The sequence below is a fragment of the Xiphophorus maculatus genome, chromosome 2 (assembly GCF_002775205.1).
Source record: "Xiphophorus maculatus strain JP 163 A chromosome 2, X_maculatus-5.0-male, whole genome shotgun sequence".
Lineage (NCBI taxonomy): Eukaryota > Metazoa > Chordata > Actinopteri > Cyprinodontiformes > Poeciliidae > Xiphophorus > Xiphophorus maculatus.
In genome coordinates this window covers 3,775,546-3,800,187 of record NC_036444.1, presented here as the reverse complement: position 1 = coordinate 3,800,187, position 24,642 = coordinate 3,775,546, and the positions used below count along the sequence as shown (strand labels likewise).

Sequence of the window (24,642 nt, the reverse complement as noted above, 5' to 3'; positions counted from 1 at the left end):
CGCGTCACTTTCCGGTTGGCGGGAAGCTGAATGTAAACAGAGCAGTTCGGATTCCTTGGACAGTCGCTTCGGGTTTATCCTAATGAACCTTTTCATGCGGATTTAAAGACGCTGCGGCTGGTTGGTTCTCAGCAGGATGGTTCAGATATTCATACGGTAAAAACTCCGATATTTATCATTTTATTTCATTTTATTTCACAGAAGGTTTTCGTATTTCTAGCGGATAGTTTTCCAAAAGATCCAGAATAACAGCAGCAGGTTTAGATTTGAAAAAAGTATTAAAAGATGGATAGCGGGGCTTATTTGTGAGTCATAAAAATAATCATAAAAGTTTATTTACTTCCCTCTAAAGTTGTTGAAATATTTTTAACTGGTGCTCCTCAAATATCGTTCCGATGTATAAGCTGCAGGCGAAAGCATTTTAATTTTAATTAGGTGATGTTATAAACCTTATTTATCTCCTAAGTTAGATGAAATTCACAAAATATCATTATTTTAATCTATAAATTAATATAACTAATATTAATAAATAATAGAACTTCTGTAACTATCTCATTAGGAAGCAAATAAAAATAGAATTAGACAATTTTATATATTTTTTTATTTTATGAACTAAAAATAGTCCCGATTGTGGGATGCTTTATATTTATATATATTTTTTAAATATTTTATTTTTAATTTTCTGCTTACACCATCATTTTCTTTAGTTCATTGGTAATTTTGCTGTTATTTTCTATATGTTTTCCAACAACTGATTAGCACTGGGGTGCGTGCAGCGCCTTGCGAAAGTATTTAAACCCCTTGAATTGCTCCAGATTTCATTTTTATTCGAGTTTTATGTGACAGACCTAATCTACTTTGTATTGCTCTATCGCTTAGAGTCCCAGAAAATTACAATGAATATTGTGGTGGTAACATGACAAGAATGGTGCAAATACTTTTGTATGACACTATATAAATATTGTTCTGTTCTTATGAATCTTTTTAATGTAAACTGGGATCATAAAAACATCTTATGAGGTTTTCATGAGAAATAAACATGTAAATATTTCCCCTCTGTCCTGTTTTTCTCTATGAAGAATTTGCTCTGTTTTAGTTGCAGAAGTAATGACAGAACTTCCTGTTTAACCAGAGCGTACCGTGTGTTTGTGCTCCTGCAGGGGCAGCGTGGACGGCAGCAGCCCTCCAGAGTGGCTGCTGGTGGAGCTGCAGGGAGAGATGATGTCCAGACGCAACTCTGGGCTGGCGGGTAACGTGATGGGAGACCTGCTCTACACCAAGGAGGTGGAGATCCTTCACACCCATTGAAACCATCCACTCACAATCAAGATCAGATGCACATTTTAACTGGGCTGAAACAATTAATAGTGATAAATTTACTAATTTATTGATTGTTAACGGGAGAATAAAGACAAAAAAAAAGTCAATTTGCTTTAAGGAAAACATCAGATCAAAAATTAAACCAAAGCTGGACAAAAAATATATGCCATTTTCATTTAATTGTCTTTATAAAGAGCAAACTTATCTTGTTTTACATCAAATTATTCCTATTTACTAAATGACATAAATCTTAGCAGAAAAAAAAAGGTGTTTTTTTGTAACTTTCTTTAAATTTAGTATCAGTTAATTGTCTTTCAAACATATTTTGCTTTCCTTCCACAAATGTCTCCAAGACTTTTCAATTGTGAATTGAAACTATCTTTTCAGTTCACATGTGTTGTTTTTATTTCCAAGGTGTGGTGCTGGAAAAGTTTGAAAACTTACCTTGAAAAGTTCTTGAATTTTACTCTTGTGAAAAGTGTACAGAACCTACAAACATTTTCACTCGACGGAAAAGAAGAAAAACATCCACAGTTCTACTCTCAACTTCCTGTGCTGTTCGTCTTTTGTCCACCAGGGGGTGCCGGTGCTGGTTGTAGGACATCACATTCTCTACGGGAAGCAGGTCAAACTGGAGAAACCCTTCGCTGTCCTCACCAAACACTCCGGACACTCACAGGACACCGATGCTGCCGGTGACGTTACCATGGAAACGGACCAGCAAGAACCTTCCTCTTCCTCCACGTCCTACTCGGTGTCGGCTCTCATTAAACGGAAACTGATCTTTAAGACTCGCCCCAAACCCATCATCACAAATGTTCCCAAGAAAGTATAGGACGCTTACTGGCCGGTCCAAACGGGTCAGAGGCTGGTTCTGTGTTTTAAAGTGCTGCTTTGTGACGTTTTTCTCCTCTGTTTGGATTGAAATGTTTTTCTCTCCTATCCCTAACGTAATTAAATGATATCTAAACTGCATGAGTGGTTTTGATTGTTGCCTTATAATCTGTTCAGTTATTTTTTGCTTCATCTGTTCAGTTTATTTAAATCAGCCACATTTATTCACAGCTCTGATAAAGATGTGTCAAAAATACACTGAGGCTGAAACGATTAATTGGAAATAATCATCATGAATTGATTATTGGAATAATTGTCAACCAATTTAGTAATAAATTAATCATTAACTGGAATATTCAGAAGCCACTTGCTGGAAAAACACATTTGTCTGTAAATATGTTTTAGTTTTACCCCGATCACATTTACTAAAGGAATGCTGTGTTATTGCATTTTAGTTAATGTTTACGTTCTTATTTAAAAAAGGGAATTAGTTGTTGGTTTTTTGCATATTTTAATGTATTTCTAATATTGTATAAAAAGGCATAAATGGTTAAATTCAAAAATCTGGTTTTATCCGTTTAATCGGTTAATCGTCAGAATAATCCGTTATAATCTAAAATAAACTGATAACTCTAGGTTTTAAGAAAAGGATGATAAAGCAGTAGGTACAAATAAGTGCAGCAGTTAGAAACGGACATTTCTCAATGGGGATTTTTGTTCTTAATGAGATCAAAATTGTACTTCGATTACATGTTAGAGTATGTTTCAGCTGTAAAACATTCATTTATTTTAAGATATTTTACACATTTTTACTTATTCCCTATAAAATTTGAGTTAATCTCCCTAATTTGACAATCTGTTCAAGTCACAGTGGTTGAAATAACAGTTTGGACCTCCCGCCTTCAGAGCAAAACCACTATCTGACCAGCAGGGGGCAGCATTGACAAACCGAATAAAAAGTTCCGGTTTCATCCAAAAATCGTCAGAAAACATAAGTTTGCTGACAAACATTCAGGGTCTTCCTCTCTGCTGCAGCAGCAACATGGTACCAGAATGCTAATGGCTTATAGTGTGTGTTTGATGAAGGCGTTTCCACACGTTTAAAAGAAATGGCCGCCTGTCAGAGGCCCCCATGACTGAATGGACCAATTCATTGAGCAGCTCACCAATAAACACTTCACAAACCTCTAAACTTGTTTTCCAAAGTCAAAAAACATGAATTTAGTGGAACAGTTCCCAATGGTGAGGATGGGTGCCATGTTTGGGTCCTGAAATGGCAAACAGAATGAGAAAAACTGTCAAGGATTATTATTTTGAAGTGAGATCCAAAAGTAAGAAACAACCAGGTGGTCTAGTTTCTAGTGCAAATCTCTCAGTACACTTGAAATAAGACAAAACTAACTTTTCAGCAAAATATTGGTGCTTGGTTCAAGAAAAAACAATTCCTTAATGTTGATTTAAAAAGTGCTTGTTAGCATGTTATAATGTGGGGGGAAATGTCTTACAGAATGTGTTATAAGTAAATAATGTTAGATCAATAACATTAATTATATTAATTCGTGATTTAAAAATAAATTCTAATTTGTTTGAAAGATTTGTTTGTGACCAAAAAAAACCTGAAACAAGAAATCTGTAAGCTGTTAAATTGTCTCAGAAAAAAATACGTTGTTTAGGATTTAGCTTCCGCTGTCCCTCCAAGATGGCGGACCAAGAACTCATATGATATCTTAAAAAGACATTTTTTTTCTTTTAATGTACAAGTCCTTTTTGAATCTATACATTTAAAACTGAACAAAACAACAACAGAAAAACATAAATTAAAAGAGAAAGTCCCACTGGAGACACGCTCCCGGATTTTATAACTTAAATCTCTTTGGTGTTCAGTCTTTACACGGTTTTGAACAAAGTCCATTTGACGTAAAATGACCCAAATATCAGCAGTTAAAAGAACAATGTTCGATAGAAAAACATGAAAGCTGGCATCCTAGGAACATGTTTAAAGCAATCTCTGAATTGATGAATGAAACTGTAGTAGAGGCTGTAAACGGAGGCTTGGACCCTCATGAACAATAAATTAGTCCTGGACAGCACCAGAAATCCAGCTGCTTGAGGATTCAGATTTTCTGCTCGGACAGGTGATTGTGCTGTTGGTGACCAGTGGGACGGAGTCAAAGCTGCTGGGTTCAGACTCTGAAAAACCAGTCATAAAAATCAGATTTCCCTTCCTTCATTTCTGTCTGTTGAGTTTTAAGTTGCCGAATATTCCATACGTTATCATCTTTAATATAGTCCTGATCAGTAGCTTTCTAAAGTTTTTTTTTTTTAATTCTTTGGACTTTAGCTGCCATAAGCTAATTTTCACTCAAATCGTTGCGCTTGACCTTGATAAATACAGAGGGGGACGCAGGTTATCATGAATGAGCTAATCTTATGATCAATAAGCGGCCATTTTCTTTTCCGCAAGGAGTCTTTTTGTGGGCTCTAGTGTCCCTTTTTCAAAGTAGGCTGACAGGAGAGGTGGGAAGACATGCGGTAAACGGTCCGGGAGTCGAACCCGCGACAGCCGCGTTGAGGGTCGCGGGTTCGCCTAACCCCTCCGCCACCACGGCACGCCCAAGCGGCCATTTTCTTAAAACCCTCCGTTTTCGCTTATGAAGAGGGCCGGTGTTCTATCAGATTATCATACGCTGTCAGAATAGACCCTTTTCACAGTGACGTCAGACAATGGCCGCCATAACTCAAAACTGGGTATCTTTACTTCCGGTGTGATTTTGCCTTGGGAACCAAGCTGAAAACTTCCCGCATTCTCATAATCTTAAGGATATAATAAAAGGTAAGTTTAATAATAACAGCATTTAAGTGTTAGATAGCTGTTACTAATCATTGTAAATTCACCATTCTCTATCTGTGTATAAAATAAACAGCCTCCGATCGGAGAGTAAACCACCTAGCAGCAGCTTTAGCCACATTTAGGAAAAATATACTCTCTGTCAGCGCTGTAACGTTTAGAGGTTCACTTTCTGTGTTTTATAAAACGGTGTTTACGTGTTAGATAACCGTTATCAGTCATTGTCAATTTACCATTCTCCAACTGTATTCAAAGGAACCAGCTTCCGATCATGAGTAAACCAGCTAGCAGCAGCTTTAGCCACAGTTAGGAAACATATACACCGCCGCCTGTCAGTGATGTAACGTTTAGAGGTTCGTTTTCTGTATTAATGGAAAATAAAAACAAGACAAAAGCCACAAATAACAGTTGGGCTTGACGATATTTCTGTTTTTCCAGCAACAAAATGCGCATCTCCATGCACTGTTCATGTTTCTGTCACTGCTAACTGTCACAGAGTCTCTCCCAAAGACGCAAAGAAGGAATAAAAATAAATACACAAGAAAATATTAATGTGCAATGATTTGGATAAATAACTTTAATCTGATTACTGGATTTGAAATACGAACTCGTTAGATTATTCGTTACCGAAAAAGTGGTCCGATTAAAGGCATTACAAAGCAGCGGCGGCACCGGACATCTCTGCTTATAACAAACAAATCCCTATTTTATGGGATGAGTGGCAACTCCAGTCTATAATTTAATAATCTGATCAAGATTAGAGCCTAAAACGTTATAGTTCAAAAACAGTAAAAAGGTTTGGTTAAGGAACAGTTATGTCACGTAGTTAGCTAGCTAACAAAATTCACTAATGCTAAGCTAACGGTTACGCAAAACAAAAATACCTACCTTCATAGTCAAACAGGTATTGTTCGGTGAAGAATTTGTAGCCTTTGTCTAATTTAGATTTTTTTGTCAGAGAGAACTGGTTTGCAAATCGTGATATATCTTCAAATCTTATTTTAGGCAAATGTTTTAGAGACTGTGTAAACTCCATGCTCCGGTGATCTGTCTGATCAACATATGCTGTCAGATTTATACATCTCTCTCTCTCTCTCTCTCTCTCTCTCTATATATATATATATATATATATATATATATATATATATATATATGAAATAGACAACTTTATCATTACTTACTATGTACACCGGAACTAAGGATACACAGCTTCGAGCCAAAACGGAAGTTGTGTGACGTCATGTGAAAAGGGTCTATAGCTACATGCAGTGAGTACGCATTCCTGCGCATGCTCATTAAGAAGTCCGACCGTCAGAGGAGCTGTCAGTTCAGAATACGCGACAAGTTGGGACGAAAATAAGTAATTAGTTTTAAATGATAATTAGTTAGATACACATGCATCGTCGTGGTTTCAAAGTGTATATAAGCAGAGTCTATATACACTACAACACGCCCATGTAAAACTCATTAACCTACTAAACCGCTACGTCAGGATGTCGTACAGCTTTTAATAGCAAAATGTCTGACGATCTACGTCATGATTCTGTGTTGCTGATTAAATAAAATCATATGGTAATGACAGTATACTTGTCTGATAGATATAGCGTATGCTGATCTGACAGAACACCGACCGTCTTTCCATAACCTAAAGGGTAAATTTTAATAATATTCTGACGCTGCTGAGGTAAACCTGTCCAGTATTTACATTTCTAAACAGGACCGCTACAAACCGTTTCTCTTTTCCGTTCTGCGATATCGCCGACATCTTTGTTTATATCAACTGACTCCGCTAAAAAAAAAAAGACCAGCGGCGCCCTCTGCTGGATGGCGGCCAAACTACATAATAATAATAATTATAAAAATAAGAAGTTAATATTGGCACAGATGTCATATTCGTCAAGGCACGTTATTAGCAGCTGGTGAGCTCACTCAACATAAAAAGAAGTTTCAACATTTATGAATATTAAAATTACAAAAAGGTGATAAAAATCTGCTTGTGTAGATTATACCATCTTCATAATCTCATAGATTAACTGTTTATGGTATTTAAGATATAATCAGGTAAGCGAATATATGATCAGATAGACAACGTAATCTAAACTAATACATGCTAAATCTGGCTACGCTAATCGGAGGCATTGTAGCTTAAGCAAGATAATGGGGAGTAAAGTCAAATACAAAAAAGTAATATAACCCAAACTAAGATAATCAAACACAAAACAGGAGTAAGTAGAAAAAAGCTAAGATATGTTAGGGTAGGCTAAATTCAGTGGAGCTAAGTTTATGTTGACAGAACTAAGACAGGCTCAGCTGAGCTAATGTAGTGATTTTTATGAGGCAGAGAATAATGTAAAAATTTCTACAGTTCTCTAAAGTTTTCAGATTATTGCAATAACAGAGAAAAAGTATAATTCTTCAAATGATGCTATTTTAGGTAATTGCTGTTTGGAAATCTCTTTGTTGAAGCTAATTTACTATTTGATGTCTGTAAAACTGCAATATTTTAGTTGTTTTTTTTCTTATTCCAGCAAAAGAAATGCAAACTAAATGTGTTTTGGTGACTGGTTTCTGGTAATGAAAGATGTCTAAAGAACAAATTTAACAAAGGTTTAAGTTTTCTATTGACTCAACACTGTTCATCCATTGAGGTTATGAGTATTAGTTAAAATTAATTGGCTTTACAACCAAAATGAAAAATCTGAAAATGGCCAGGTGCAAAGACTAAACAGAAAACGAGTGAAAAACAACCAAAGTTTAAAGAAAACTTCATAAATCTTGGAGAACTACTGATCAAGACCATTTTAAAAATGAATCTCTTGCCGAAGAAAGAAACATAAAAATACACTATGAATAATAGATCAGGACTTTAAAAAAATGTCCCCTGAGTGAAAATGTTCCCTGTTTCTTCTAAATATTTGGGTTCTGGACTCTCCACACTGTTTGCTTTCAGATTACCTTGAAACAAAACAGCAAATGCCAGAAATAACTGATTTCTTCAGGTTCTGCTTCGCAGCGATCACCCTCAGATTGTTTCTGGCTAACTGACACTTCGATTCCACCAGCTGGGTGGGAGTTGTGACAGAAATACAGCAACTCTTGACCAGTTTGTGTTGTTTTGACAGAAGTTGAGAGAAACTACTGACCTTTCAGTCCAACTTTTCACTTTTTCACCAAACGTTCAGGTATTAGCTTTGTCATTGCAGTGTTTTCTTTATTTTTGACCAACTGAGAGCTCCCATTCTCCCCGCTATTTTAATTTAATCATCATTCTAAAATTAGACTTGCACTACCCTCAGATCAGGGCATGTTTTTACTCTGCAGCTTGCATGTTTTCTTATTGGCTGGTTGTACATGATGGGTCCCAAAGACCAGTCCTGGAGAGCTGCTACTCAACTTTTAGATGGCTCTCTTGTTCGACACCTGAATCAAATTGTTCATTAGGACCTTTTTACTCTGCAGAGGCCTGATAATGAGTAATTAATTTGAGACAGGTGTGCCGAAGCAGAAATGCATTTAACAGTTTAGAGATAGTAGATATGCAGAGGTGGGCAGAGTAGCTAAAAATGTATTCAAGTAAGAGTTGCCATCCAATTAAGAGTTAAAAAGTATTTGATGAAAAGTCTATTAAGAGGAAATTTAGTTATTTTAAAACTCAAAGTGAAAATAATTCATATAAATTCAGTGTATTATAAGCCTGGCGGGCCACCAGGCTTAATTTGGCTAAACATTGTTTATTAATTATAGATTTTTTAATGAACCATTGACAGTGATAGCAAAGACGAGTTAAAGAGTCTCTGATAAGATGGTTGGAAGCATAAAGGCAGCACGATGTGGTCAATATGTCAACACATAAGAAACTGACATCAGGCGTCTTTTTTTACTCTCTAATCACTTCCTGTCTCCACCGATCTACACGCTAACAACAATAAGTAGCGGATAAAAATTTTGGACACTTTATTTCGGATTAAACAACTAAAGTGCAAAAAATTATATTTATTTTAATTGTATTTTTTTATGTCTGTCTTTTTAAGACTTTGTAGTTGGTGTTTAGATATTGCTATTAATACAAAATTACAAACTGATATTTTCAAACTTCCTGTCATCTATAAACATTTTTTAACTCAAAAACACGACAGATGACTGCATCGCCCCAACCACCAGGCTTAGCAAGTTTTCTGAAATAACATAATTACAAAATAATAAAATAAGGCAAAAGGGTAAAAAAAAATCCAAATCAATTTCTTTCAATATGAAACTTCTGACAGTTTCATATTAAAATAAGTTTGTTCTTCATTCAGTGAAGTTATTCACAGTATCCAGACATTTTACTCCAGAGTAGAGACACTTAATTATAGTTACTCAAGTAAAAGTTAAAAGTACAACATAGTAAATATAGTCCTAAAAGTAATTTGTTTTCCAAAAAGTTACTCAAGTAAATGTAACTAGTTATTACCCACCTCTGTACAGGACCGGACTGGGACTGGATTTTAAAAATTTTTAAATTTTGCCTCAGGCACATCAGGGACTTTGATGTTTCCTCCTCTAATTTTCTCACTTCTGCTTTGTAAAAAAATAAAAAAATAAAAAATCACAGATCTGCCGCTAACTTCTCCTCAATACCTACATGTCCATCTGAACAGCTGCAGACGTAATGTTTATAAAAATATGTTTTTTACATATTTGTTAGAACTGTTGCATGGCATGACAGTTTGTTATGAGACAGATAATCTGTAAAAAGATCGATCTCTTCCACTTTCTCTCTGAGCTACTACTTTTCTTCTGTCTGAAGAAAACAACCAATCAGAGTCAGGAGGGGGGGTCTAAGCGTTGTCAATCACAATCTTGTGTAGAGCTTCTCATCCCTTCCATTCCCTGCTTGATCCCTACTACAACTTTTCAACATCAGCAGACCTTGTTGTGGAGGCTAAAGCTAGTTAGCATAGCCACCGATGACGGTGGATAAAAGATTTTCCTGTCATCTGAGTTGTTTCCGCCATTAGCACATTTAGCAGCCAGTATGTGAGCTTGATTAACGGTGCTGAAACCCGCCTCCTGGCTCTGGTTGTTTTTGGTCTCAGGGAGGAAATAAATCATATCGATCTTTTCACAGATTAAATGTCTCATGACAAAGTGACAGTTTTAAAACATATATTTTTTTATAAAAGTCACTCTGCAGCTTTAAGACCTGAATCCAAACAGTACAAAGCACCATCCATCTCTCAGATTTCAGATTCTCGTCTTTGTAGCACCAGTGTTGAAGATCCCAGCTCTTTGCTCCACCTTGTAGAGTCAAACTGCAGTGAAACCTGGAAACCATCCGGCCGCCGCGGTTCAGGACTCCGCGTACGGCAGGTGATACTGCTCCTCCCTCTTGTTGCATCGTTTAGCTACGATGGCTAAGTACAGCACCAGCAGGATGAGCCAGTAGCAGGCGTACAGCACTGTCCCCGCTATCAACAAGGCCTTCTCCGTTTCGCTGAACGGCTCCTGGGTTTCACAGTAGACGGTATACGCCACGCCTCCCAGCAGCACCAGCGCCCAAACTGTGACCGGCACAGCACCAATGAGGTTGACCACTATCTTCCTGCGGCCAGATGTTCCCCATCCGGCCTTGTTGATGGTGAGCAGGGCAAACATTTTGGCAGGAAGCAAGCTGGACATGTAGAGCAGAGAGTAGAGCGACATGAAGATCATGACCAAACTTCCTCGCAGAAAGCAGGCGTAGGTGGCCTTCACCATCCCAACCAGCTGCACCGTCAGCAAGAAGAGCAGGATGTTCCAGAGCCGCCCGCGGTAGAACAGGTGGATCACTGTTGCGACCAGAAAGAAGGGGAAGAAACCGGTGACCACCGACTCGTAGGTCATCCACAGACTGTGCTTGTGGAACCAGAGGGCGTTGTAGAGCCATTCACGGAAGTAAGACTTGCTCCATCGTGTTTGTTGGTTGAGCCAACGCAGATACTGCGTGGGTGTTTCCGTCTGGCACTGCGACCGCGCCGTGTATTTAGTCTTGTAGCCGAAGCTGAGCACCCTGTTGGTGAGGTGGCGGTCGTCGCCAAAGCTGCACTTGGAGCCCAGGAAGGTTTGGTGGTACCAGGGCTCCAGGAAGCGCTGCAGCAAGGAGTTCCTGTACATCCCCAACGGGCCGCTGATGCACTGGACGCAGCCGAAGTAGGACTGGCAAGCTCGCTCGATGTTGAAGGCCATCCAGTAGCGCACGCTGCTCAGGAACGAGATCCACGAGTCGTACTTGTTGAGGATCTGGAGGGCGACACGGTGCAGAGAAATGTCTTGTAGAAAACAAAGAATTTTCTTTCAGCAAAGAACAACACAGTCAGAGCAGAAATTAAGCCAAAACTCTGCAAAAATACAAACACTGAGCATTCAAGATTAAAGAACCTTCTCCTACAACTCCGCTATTCCTTTTAGCTTCACCTGGTCTAAATTCTGTTTTAAAAAAAAATCCTATTTTATCAAATTATTAATCAATTTATCCAAAAAATAATCAACACATCAGACCTACACTGTATTGATGTTTTCACATCTTGATGTTAGAAGTATTTTTATAGATGCATGAAATGGTCAGGTTAAACATTAAATCAATGCAAAATGTTTATTTTCTAATTTAAATTAGGGCTTGAATATTGTATAAAAATATAAAATGTATATATAAATGACTGTCTCAAGTAATTTGTTCTCCAAAGATAAACCAAAAATAAAACAAAGCACACAAAAAACCCAGCAATTATTTAAACAAGAAGGTAGATAAAAAGTAGATAACTAAAAAAATAAACAACAAACAGAGGTTACAGAAAATTAATAAAATATTAATTAAACAGAAAGCATATAAAATGGGGGCATATCGTATATATGTTGTTCATTGTTCTGTTAAAAAGCAGAAATAAATTATAATTTAAAAAAAAACTGTAACAGTTTTTATCCCATTGATCGTCAGAATAATCGCTTTCTAAATTAATCGTTAGTTTCGGCCCTAATTTTAATTCTTTATAACATGGATCAGATGTTTTTAAGTCTGTCAATGTTTCAGATGGTTTCCTCCAGACTGAGAGCTCTCTCAGCTCTGCTCACTGCAGAAAACGAATCACAAAGATCCTTCAGATCAACGATCAGCTTCCCTACCTGCACGTCCCCGCCGACTCCCCCCACCATCGGGTCTTCCTCAAGAACCTTCAGCATCTCTATAGTACAAGCCGGGTCCAGAACAGTGTCCGAGTCGCACACCTGTACAGCAAGACAAAGGGTTGAATAATTCAGAAGGTCAAATTCAGGCTGCAGCTGCTGCAGAACAAGGATTGCTGATTATGCGTAAAAAATCTGCAGAGAAATGAAGGACTGCTGACAGAGACGTGAGCTGGATCATTCAGGTTTCACATCAGCAGGTCGACCTCTGACCCGGAGCGCGACGCAGCAGATGAGGGGGTTTTGAGTGTTTAGACTGTTTTGGGAGCAGAAGTACAAAAATGTCTAAAATCACCCACTTCTAACACTAACGTGTCTTAAAAGCCGAATATTGGAGAATTTAAGAGTTTGAAACATGTTTTCATGTTTCACAGTGAAAACATGTGAAACACTTTACTCAAACTTTCTAAAATCTGAAAAATATGGAAATTGATGGAAATTAACAAATTAAATAATGATTTGCTAATTGATGAAAGTAAAGATTAGGGCCATTGTAGGTAGGTAGATAATAGGTAGAAAAAAGGGGTAACTTTTAACCAAAAACCTCAAATTTTTAGATTAATCTCAAAAGTTTTCTAGAACAAACTTGGAAAATGTTGAGATTAATCTCAACATTTTGTTCTAGAACATTTCCAACTTTTGAAAGACATAAATTTTGAAGACTTTTCTAGATAATATGTGAGATTAATTAGTAAATCTCACATATTGGTCATTATATTAGTTAAGTAATACATTTTGAGATTATTTAATCTCATAATTTCTTGCTATTTTTTTTTACTATTCAAGCTTGGAAATTTCCACATATTTTTCTACAAAATTTCTGAGATTAACCTAAAAATTTCAATCTTTTTTTTACTGGCAAATGTTTGACTTTTGAAACTAGAAAACATCAAAGTTTTTCTAGAAAATTTCTGAGATCAATCTCAAAATTTCTGTTTTTTCTCGCAACGTTTTGACTTTTGTAGCTCAGAAATGTTCTTATTTTTTTCTAGAAAATTTCTGAAATTAACCGAAAAATTTAGTTTTTTGATTTGAGTTTTTTGGAAGGAGTTTATTATTTATTTTATATCTACATTGGACCTAACATGTAGTTCCAATAAATAAGTAGTTCCTTTAATTTTGTGGTTGGAGATATCGCATGATAAGCTAAAACAAGTTCAATAATTTCCATTTTTATGATTTAACTTTATTTCTCTTTCTCCTACCAAAATTTGTCTTCAGTTTGGCAACTATCAATTTTTTGAGGGACAATTTTGCTTAAATAATCTTCATAATTAATTTTATTTGTTGTTTTGTTGATTTATTTTGGATATTCAAAATGTCAGCCAGTTTCAGTGTTAAATGTTCATTAGAATTTAAAGTTTATTCATCTGTATGAAAGTGTTCTTGCCTTATTTTGCCATTAGCATAATATTACTTGAAAATGTTCTCAAAACAACGATATTGTTAATCGTAATAACTTCTGGAACAATTTTATTGTCCAGCAAAATATGTTATTGTGACATTTTTCATAGGAAAAGCGAAATTTTAACCACCTGGTGAGATTTTGAAGGAGTTTTTCTTACCTGAACATAATCCACGCTGTCGCCCAGAGCTTTGAAGGCGGTGTACATCACCTCCCGTTTCCCGCCCCACTCCTGCATGACGCAGGAGTAGCGGCGGCCTTTAACCAGCCGGGCCACCCGGGACGCTTCCTCCATGTGCACCGCGCTCCTCCTCCCTCCTCCAACGCCTCCTCCTTCCCCGCCATCGCTGTGAAAGTTCCCCTTCCACACCATGCTGCCGGCCTGCTCCGCTCCGCCCATCACCTCCTGGAAAATGTCCATCATGTATCGGTCCTCGGGCCGGTTCCCGTCCACCACCAGCACCACCTTCAGGCCCGGGAAGGAGATCCGCCGGACGCTGCGCAGGCATTTCCTCAGATAGTCCGCGTCTTCCTGGTAGGCAGCGATGCAGAGGGCGACGGAACGGCGCAGGTGCTGGGGCCGGGCCGGGCTCCGCATCCGCCGGTGCTCCAGGAAGGCGAAGAGGCTCTGGAGGAAGAGGTGGAGGGAGAGGAAGGCGCCGTAGAGGCCGAAGGAGAGGTGATGCTGCTCGGTGTGGATGAACTGGTAACCTTCAGAAACCAAACATGAGCGTCACAGTTTCTCCTCATGGAGACGTTACACTGAGCAGGGCCGACCAAAGACTTTTTGGGGCTCAAGGCTCAAGGCCACCCACACCAACAGGTTCATCATTCCTACTCTAAGTGTAGCTGTGTTTCCATGACAAATGTGTGCAAAACTTTGTCGATATGCCGCTAAAGTTAGAAAGAAACAACAATAACACAGTTTTGCTATTTCCATTAAAAAAGAAATGCTTTGGATAAATTTTTTTCACACAATAAGACATTTTAAAAAACAGTGCGCCATCATCTTCCTAAAACTTTCTGTGGTCTTCTTTGTCATTTCCGCCAGTAGTAACATCCGGTTGGTGTTTCTAATGCAGTTTTGCAGAATACACTAATTCCGATATGGACGAAAAAGCACTTCATCCTAGCACCAAGACATGTTTGTTTTTTGTTTTTTTTTTATTTCCATGTTTCCATTAAGCTAATTTATTTTCGTAATTCTAATTAAAGTGGTTATATGTTTAATGTAAATGCAGCTGGTGAGAGAAGACAACCTGTGACGTAGGCCAGAAGGATGGTGAACAGAACCACCGCAGCAAACAGGGTGGTGGCCACGATGTTCAGCGCATTCCTGCAGCGAGAGGGCATCTGGTGGAGGAAGTCAAGACCAGGAATAAGAGGAAAAGCAACAAAAACAAATCAGTTCGTTTATACAGTGCAAAGGACTTTGGAGAAAACTAAACTGGCTAAATGATAAAAACTATTTTAATAACTGATCAATGTGAGTGTGAGCAAACATTTCCATTTATTCTGAAAACATTTAAAGCAAATTGTAGGTTATCAACTTTGTAATGGTGCAGTTTTTATGGAATATTTGAATGAGGCCTGAAACGATTAATCGGATTAATCACAATAAATCGATTAATCACAATGATGTCCACTGATTAACTGATCATTGTGAGTAAACCCCTAGGAGAAGTAGCTGTTGCTGCCCACCAGTCAACATGAGAAAGATCAATTCTGCCAACCACTGTAGGGCTGAAATGATTAATTGCGATTAATCGATTATTTAAGTAATTTTCAACTAATTTAATAATTGATTAATCATCATACACATAAAAGAGGACAGAACAACTTACTCAGGGCAGTAATTAAGCCAAAACTGTACAAAAATATAAACATTTTGCATTAAAATGAAGAAAATATTTTCTCTATATGTTTGTTTTACCCACAAATTCTCAAGTGGAAGTTTTACCTTGACATGGTTCTAATTCTATAAAATAAATCTCATATCAGGCACGTTTCTCCATCCAATTATTAATCAGTTAATCCAAATATAATCAACAGATCAACCAAACACTATGTTGATGTTAAATCAAACGGAAAGGCCTGGCCTTTATCATTGAGAATGTGTTCTTGCCTTATTATTCCAATAATAATACTTGAAAAACAAGTATTATTTTAACACTATAATAAACACTACAATACTTGAAAAACAACAATGTTATAGTTTATAGCAGTAACTTCTGGGACAATTTATCATCCAGCAAAATTTATTATTGTGAGAGGCCAAAGTTCAATAAACCTTAATGAACGTTTAACATTATGGACAAATATCCAAAAATAAATAAACAAAACAACAGAAGCAACAAATAAAATGAATTATGAACCAAATTGTCCTTCAAAAAAAGGCAAGGTGAGACCAAAACGCCAGACTGAAGACTTTTCCCATCCAGGTTTTAATAAAAGAGGAAACAGAGAAAAACAATGAATAATGCAAATGAAAATGATTGAGTTTGTTTTAATTTATCATGCGATTAATTGATTTATTGCTTATTGTGACGGGCCTGGTCAACACATAAGGAAAAAATTTATGTTTTTTTTTCCAGTACAGATTCAGAGAAACTCGTCTCTGGACAGTTCATTCATTCATCCAGCCGAGTGATGCATCTTTTCCTGAGCTTCCATGAAAGTCATCTGAAAACACTCCATCATCATCGTCACAGACGACCTCCCGCTACCAGTCCGACCAGTCCCCTCCTCCCAGTCTGCCCCGCTCTGGGTTAATAGCTCTAATTAAAGGCCAGGCGGGGTTTACCCGGAGCTCAGCACCAGTTGAAACAGGAACAATTCTGCCCTTTCATTCATAAAATTACCTCCAGCCCCCACCTGGCCGCTCTCACAGCACAGACACACAGACTTTCCAGACATCACATTCAGCTCTGAGGGACGGAGACGTTTATCGCCCAATCTGACCGATTTTCACCGTGGATGATCCGGGATAAATGACATTCATGACAGAAAAAAAAATTTCACAGAGTGAACCAGACATTTCTCCGTAGTTATGCTCATGTGTCATCAAAGCCATTTAGAGTGAGTTTAATCAGAAATCAGAGCTTTGGAGGAATCCTGGTTTCTCTAAACCTGCAACTCATTTTAGCATGGGCTAACACTGCTGAACAATTTATAGAAAAAGGTTCTGCCTTTCCCAGATAAAGAAAACTTGATGTCATCAAAGGTGACCTACAATGCTTCCTTGAGCAGCTTATGATAGGTTTATGATCTATACAAAACACTTTTTGCACAAAATAATTCTTAGATAATGAGATTTTATCTGTTTTAGAGCCTTTTGACATTTTAAACCCAAATAAACTGCTGCTGGCCACGTCTTCCAACTCAAGGCTAACACTCACACGTGAAAATAGATGCAATTATACAACCGTACCTCCTTGAAAAGCACAAGTGGAGCCTCCTGCGCAGACAACAAGAATGCAGCAAGTGGTTTCTGGATTGCAAATCAAAAACAAAACTCTTGTTTTTTCCAGCAGCCATTTTACAGCGCATACTGCGGTAAAACAAGCTGACCAAATGTGTTGAAGTTTTGCTTGGGTTGCTAGGTAATGGCGGAACTCTGCTGGGGTTTGCTAAGCAACGGCAGAACTCTGCTGGGGTTGCTAGGTAACGGCGGAACTCTGCTGGGGTTGCCAGATAACGGGCAGTGCCTGCTGATTTGTGGTGTTACATTCCAGACGTTTTTGACACGACTTATTTTTCAGACACCCAAAAATATTAATTTATTTCCAAAAAACAGTTGATTTTTAATCGCTTGAGCTGTTTTATGCTTAAATGGAAATACAAAAGTATTTTAAATGTGAATTTAAATTCGATAAGTAAAATGGTCTACCACGTAAAATATTACCTTTTTCATTAATATTAAGAAATGATTTGCTTGTAAAAACCTTTATCTTGCTGAGAAGTTTATTGTAAGTTAGTTTTGTCTTATTTCAAGTGTACTAAGATATTATGTACTAGAAAATAGACAAAAATAATTGGTAAGATTTGTGTTTTTGATGTGCATTAGCTATAGCTGTTATTTATGATATAGCAACAAACTTCTAATATCTAGGCATTGTTGTGATTTTTCTTTTGAATTATTTTGTTAAAACCTTGGACAGAATTTAAATAAAGTTTACAAATGTAAACTTTATACAAAACACTTTAATAGCATATTTATACAATAAACAGAAACAATATAAAAACGTAACAATTTTGTGTGCATTGTTTTCTAATTAATGGCAAAAAATTATTGTTGGAGAGCAGATTACAGTAAAATCTTTTTGTTTACAAAAATAAAATAACATTTCATAAAGGTATCTGAAACTATAGATACTGACTTAGTGTTGATATTATCAATATTTTGGACTAATCCACCCACATCTAATGTTAACAGCTTAGACAGTGCAATCATGTTTACAGCTTCGTGTGTGATATAATGGAGAGAATATAAATTAGTCAGACTGGATTTCCCTCCTCCATGTTCCCTTTGAAACAGCAAAATAATACAGTTTTAACTGGGAATCCCTGATGATCTACTGGGATTTCTGTCTGGATCAAGTCTGTCTTTGGTAATGAAGACGAATTAAAGGGAAAAGAAGTTGGATGATTTAACAGGCCAAAGCAGCAACAGAGGTCTGAGCCACCTGGAGGTCAAAGGTCACATCATATGGAGACTGAACATGGAGAGTTTGATTATAGTCGGTTGAAGGTCAAGAGGTGAGCTAGAAACCGGGAGTCAAACAAGACGAATGAAGAGGCCCAAGTAGATTTATCCATGAAGTTACTGTATTCGTGGAATTGGCACGTTTGCAACTCAAAAATCACAAAAATCCCAAAATTAATTAAGGGCTCGATTTTCTTTCTAAAGTGAAAAACCACCATGAAACCAGAAACCAAACCCAATATAATAGCACATTATCAGCATTGTGAAAGTTTAGTGGAACAAACAAAGCATCACCTTTGGTCTGCTGAAAGACATTAAAGAGGGTGAATTATGCAAAATTCATATTTTGCACATTTTTGTAACTCAATTTGGGTTTCCACAGCTTCTAAAACAGCCCAAGTAGTTTAAACAACAACATCCAGCTGTTTTTTTGGCAATAGGTTAATGTTTGTTGATGAACAATGAGCCAAATTAAGAGACACTGCCCGTTACCTAGCAAACTGAGCACCAACATGTTTAGTTAGCCTGTTTTACTGTTGTATGCATTGTACAATGGCTGCTGGAAACGTCAAGTACTTAGTTTAGTTGGCTTGCCATTCAGAAACAACTTGTTGCATTCTCATTGGTTGCGCAGGAGGCTCCACTTTTGCTGTTCAGAGATGTATGACTCTATAATTGTGCCTGTGTTTTCAGCCATTTTCACGTTCGAGCGTAAACGTTGAGTTGGGGGGACTCAACGTTTCAACGCTGGAAACAGCTGAAACAGCCTAAAACCGCTCATTCTGACAGGAGCTCCAATAGGCAGACTAAAATCTCATCATCTAAGAATGATTTTGTTTTAAAAAATTGTATAGCCCATAGATCTATCCTATTGTGATCAAGAAATTATAATAGTTCACTTTTAAACTTTGCGGAAACGTCAGACACTGCGTGTTTATTCCTTCTGCAAGAACAAACCTGAATGTGTGATGATTAACTCCGTCTCCCACCTTCCTGATTCCTTTGCAAGTGAATTTTGTGTAAGATAAGTAAAATTCAGAACTGAGCAAGCCTGCAAACACTAAACTGCTTATGTGAGTAAATATGATAAACCACAGTAAAGTACAGCAGGTAAAAGCTGCCACTAGGTGGCGTCTTATCAAATAAGCCTGAACAAGAAAGTCCTCTCATACAGCAAACACACAAATAAAATCATGTCAGATCTTGCTAAGTCTAGAAGCTTTTTCTCATAAATTTAAGATGTTCTTCTAATATTATGACTATATTTTTGTAATTAACAATTCTCAGAGTCTGTAGCTAATATCCCTAGACCTCACAGGAGGGATGACTGAAATCAAAACCACTCTGTGGAAATATCTTTATTGTCATTTACAATTAATCATAAAATATGGTAATTTATTTTTTTAGAAACATAAGTGACAACAAATCGATTAAAATCAGATCTGGTATAAAATCAGACTTAATCTTTAAGCTATATTGCCCAGCCTTGGATAATGAGAGGAAATCTCTCAGGTTATATTTCAATAATTTTCAGAGACATTGGAGTGACTTTTTAAAGTTTTTTATGTCCCGATACATAAAAGCTTAGAGTATAAAATGGGTTGTACCTTTTTCTTGCCAGGATTTCATGTTCAGACAGAAGCTATTTGGCTGATTTACTGGAAGTAGGACTAAGAACAGCTTATTAAAGCACATATTGCCACTTTTATTCAGGAGGGAGACACATTAAGGGATTTCTGAACTAGGACATGGCAGGAAAAATAAGGCATCTTTCCAGCAATAACAAAGAACTACTACAAGCTGGCCTTTAGCTACAGAGAGTCATGGGTACATACTCTAAATCAGTGAACAAATGTGTTGAGGCCAAAAAAAATCCAAATATCCAAAATAATATATAATATACTATTATATTTTATTATCATTCACTCTTTGAATAATCTAAATTAATGAGTTACAACAACATTTAACTTCCTTTTGGGATTAATGAAGTATTTCTGCATTGAATTTGAATAGAATTGAATTTACTGTTATAGTGCGGCCAGCATCCAGCAGAGGGCGCAGCTGGTCGTCCTTAAGCGGAGCCGTTAATACAGCAACAAAGATGGCGACCAGGCTAGAGCGGGAAAGAGAAACGGTCCAAACGGAGTCCGACATGGGATGCAAAATGCACTTTATGCGGTTGTTTTAAAATATCAACACTCAAAAAGCCCCATAAGTTGTTTTGGGATATAAACACTCGACCAGCTCCCTAATTTTCAACTTAATTATGGTCATTCGTCAACTTCTCTTTTAAAAATGACTGATGTGCTGCGAAGGCTAGCATGTGATGACAGAAGAGGCACAACAGAGAAAAATGGAAACATGTACAAGTAAACATGCTTAATTTTGAGGCTGTTGTGAGTTAATAAATGTCACGGAGTGAAGTTTTAACATTCCTGACTATTTATATTTATATATATTTATTTATATTTATAAAAATACAGAACAAATCACGTCAGGTTCAACACATAACGCTACACGAAAATGCCAAATAAAGGACCATTCCGTATCCCTATCTGTAAATTTGTTCATGAGGAATTACATGTTAAACATGTTTTCATCTTTTATTTTTCTATTCAGCAACCTAAGAGGTTCCTGTTTTGTTATATTTTATGTCTAAGTTTAGTAATAACAGAAAAATCCAATACATACAAAATAATGTTGAAATTAAATGTTTTTTCTTTTTATATACCTATAGCATGTTATGAAAATTTTTATATTATGGAAAGACAGTTGACCCTCCATCGACTAAATGTTAGTCGATCGATGTGGTCCATCAACTTTATATTCGAAAAGTCCCACAGAATAAAACTGGAAATATTCTTTCTGCATCTCTCTGCAAACATGAGCAGCCAGACCTGAACACTGTCCTGCACTGTGGCTGAGCTGCTACTTATCCCAAACTTTCCATCCAGTTTGTGTCTCTGAATGCATCCATTCATTCAGCGTTTGCATCAACCTGCCAGACGTCAAACCTCATCCTGCTTCATCACAAATGTCTAATCTCACTTTTATTCAGTTTAATTAATCCTGTTTCTCTGTCTGGGGGTCATTAAAGTGCTTACCTTCCTGATCCAGTGGACCCTGTGTGTTTGCCTCCCCCCCAGATCTCCGTCCGTCCAGCCGGGACGTCCAGCCGTCGCCTCTCCTCAGCACAGCGCTCTCCTTGTTCTGGCCCCCTCCCTTCTCCAGCTCACACTAAATCTTTATTCCAGCTTGCTCGCTTAATTCAGGAGATCCCACATCCAAAAATACAGCTGGCAGCTCAGACCGCCACCCTCCTCCCTGCCTGGGGGCCGGCCTCCTCCGCCTATCCTCCTCCCTCTAGCTCCTGGTCCCGTCCCGGAGCATGGAGACCCTCCAACCCCCCAAGCTGGGATCGATCCGAGGCTTTCAGCTTGCAGATGATGCCGCTGCAGCTTTTGGGTTGCAGTTACTCTCCATCCCGACTCCTGATCCCAACAGTAGGCCCTGAAGGATGAAGTCTGAGGGTCAAAGATTCAGGTTTTCCTCTCTCCTCTCTGCAGAATCAGCTTCTCTCTGCAGTCTGAATCTTTGTCACTTCGTTCCTCCAGCACCCCAACCTGCTCACTCTCTCTCTGCAATGCAGCCTCCAGCTTCCACCCCTCTCTGGCTGACTCAAAGCATCCCTTTATGGCATTATTTGTCTTCCCTCCACCTTCTCCTCCGTTCCTCCCTGCTGACGTCCTGCAGGTCGGACAAACCGCTGCGGCTCTGGGAATCAATACTATCCACGCTACTCAATTACATTTCATTCAGGTCAAGTAGCAGGACTGCAGATAAACAGATAAGGTCATTTTAGCACTGAGGTTCCTCACATGAGGATTTAACCACATTAAACACTGCAAAAACACAAAGCTTTACCAAGTATTTTATTACACTTCAAATACGACAAAACTAACTTACAAGTGACTTTCAGTAAAACATGGCAGCTTGTTTTAGATAAATAATTTCTTAATATTAGCGTTGAAACAATAAATCGGACTGTGATTAATCAATTATATAAATTTATTTAAACTTAATCGATTAACAAATTTTTTCAATATAAATTTGATTAACAATTAATTATGATTAATTGGATTATTGTGATTAATCTATTATTTCAACATATTTGAATTTGATCAATTAACTACCAATCAATCATGATTAATTTACAATTAATCACAATTAAGTGGTTAAATAGTGACTGATTATTTTCATATAATTGAACTTAATCTCTTAGTAGATAAATCATAACTGATTAAAATACAAAATTAGTTGATTATTTGAATAATCAATTCAAATAATCACCATTAATTGTGATCAGTTATTTCAATAAAATCAAACTTAATTGATTAACAATTGATTAATCACAATAAATCATAATAATCAATTGTTTCAATATAATTCAATTTAATCACTAATACTAGATTAATCATGATTAATCATAGTGATCGATTATTGAAATAGTTGTCAACTAATTTGTTAATCGATTAATTGTTAACTGGCATAGACTCAAAAAAGGCCATTTGCTGGAAGAACAAAACAGAGCAGTAACTACACCAAAACTGTAAAAAAAAATATACATTTTGCATTTAATTAATTACATTTTTTATCTGACTAACCGATTAATAGTTTTAAAATATTAACTGGCAGATTATTTCACATATAACATGGGAAAATGCCATGTTATGAGTGAAATAATCTGGAACTAGTAATTATTTTCACCAGTATTAAGGAATTACTGACATAAAACAAACTCTTATATCTTGCTGAAAAGTTACTCGTAAGTTAGCTTTGGTGTTCCTTAAGCATCCCAAGATGTGTGTGAAGGGAACTAGACCAAAAATACTTCTGTGTTTCTGCAGCATTCATGTTCTAATAAGTCTAGTGCCATAAGTTGGTGGTTTATCAATCCTCTTGCATCATGGGAAGCATGTTGGCGTCTTAGTGCATCATCAAAACCCTGCAAACACCATCAGTGTTTCAGCTTATTATTCACACCAACAAGCTGTAACTGAGGAGGTTCTGGAGACTCTTTCAGTGTAAAACTCTCAACCATTTCTCCTTTTATAGACTCTTAAAAACTCCAGAGCCAAAATATCTGCATGTTGCCTCATTCTGAAAACATCTGCAGACTTTAGATAAGTTTGTTCACAGAGCTATTTTTGGTCTAGTTTCTGGTGTATTTCTTAGTACATTTGAAATAAGACAAAACTAACTTACAGGTAACTTTTCAGAAAGATATGAGTTTGTTTCAAATAATTCCTTAATATTGATGAAAAAGTACTGGTTCCCTTGGCAGATTAACACAGGAAAATTAACAGTGAATCAAATCTGCCAATGAAACTAGTACGTTTTCATCAATACTAAGGAATTATTATATATCTAGTTACTTGTAACTAATAAGTAACTTTTCAGCAAGAAAAGTTACTTATTTGCACTAGAAAATAAACCAGGGATACTTGGTGAGATGTTGTAAGTAAAGATTGTTCTCAAGTCGGAGTAGCTCTACTTCAAGGTATTTTTTACTAGAGGTAAAAAGTAACCGTCCAAGAAATTACTCAAGTAAAAAAAGTATTTGGCAAAAAGTCTACTCAAGTTCTGAGTAAGTGATCAACTAATCAATCATTTTATATTTAAATATGACATCATAAGACAGACCAAAATATAAAGTGGAAATTTTTAAGAATAAAAATGACAATAATTCATATAAGTAGCAAAAAACAAAATTATGGAAAATAAAATTTTTCCAAATCAGTTTCTGTCAATATGAAAGTTTAACAGGAACTGCAGGAGTTTGTCTGTCTGGTGGGTTTTTGGTTAAAACATGTTTGTTTTTCATCCAATAGGCAGAAAATCCAGATATTTTACTCAAGAGTAGAAATACTTCATGATAAAATTATTCAAGTTAAATAAAATGTATATTTTTTCAAAAAGTTACTCAAGTAAATGTAATTGAGTAAATGCTACCCAGCTCTGCATGAGGCAGACGGAAGGATTTTAAACATTTGAAGCGGCTCTGCATGACGTTTTTCTGGTAAAACATCAGAGTCTCGCCGTGGGGGAGATCTCAGACGGCAAACAACTCAGACCGTTGCATATTCATATAGAGACAGACCAGGGGGTCAACCCTTAAACCCTGTTAGCCTTTTGCTAAACAAACGACAACAAAAGAAGGAATTCCTCTCCGTCAGACTCCAGACCACACATAGGCTGGTTGACACAAAGCAGCGCCGCCTTTGTTGGATATTTCTGCCCAGATCTTCTCGCCATGAAGTCCAGACTTCA

The 24,642-nt window shown here is 37.1% G+C and overlaps 2 protein-coding genes across 2 annotated transcripts; one reads left to right on the top strand and one right to left on the bottom strand.

The window, feature by feature from the left end:
- Positions 1-16: 16 nt before the first annotated feature.
- On the top strand, positions 17-2,293 carry chtf8 (chromosome transmission fidelity factor 8). The gene is made up of 3 exons (XM_005795791.2): positions 17-156; positions 1,161-1,284; positions 1,898-2,293. The coding sequence occupies exons 1-3, from the start codon at positions 137-139 to the stop codon at positions 2,153-2,155; spliced, it is 402 nt and encodes a 133-aa protein (XP_005795848.1). The 5' UTR covers positions 17-136; the 3' UTR covers positions 2,156-2,293.
- Positions 2,294-10,174: 7,881 nt separating this feature from the next.
- Positions 10,175-21,560, bottom strand: has3 (hyaluronan synthase 3). Its single transcript, XM_005795790.2, has 5 exons — positions 21,417-21,560; positions 14,867-14,960; positions 13,768-14,318; positions 12,143-12,244; positions 10,175-11,263 (listed from the first exon to the last, which is right to left on the bottom strand). The coding sequence occupies exons 2-5, from the start codon at positions 14,958-14,960 to the stop codon at positions 10,334-10,336; spliced, it is 1,677 nt and encodes a 558-aa protein (XP_005795847.1). The 5' UTR covers positions 21,417-21,560; the 3' UTR covers positions 10,175-10,333.
- Positions 21,561-24,642: the final 3,082 nt, after the last annotated feature.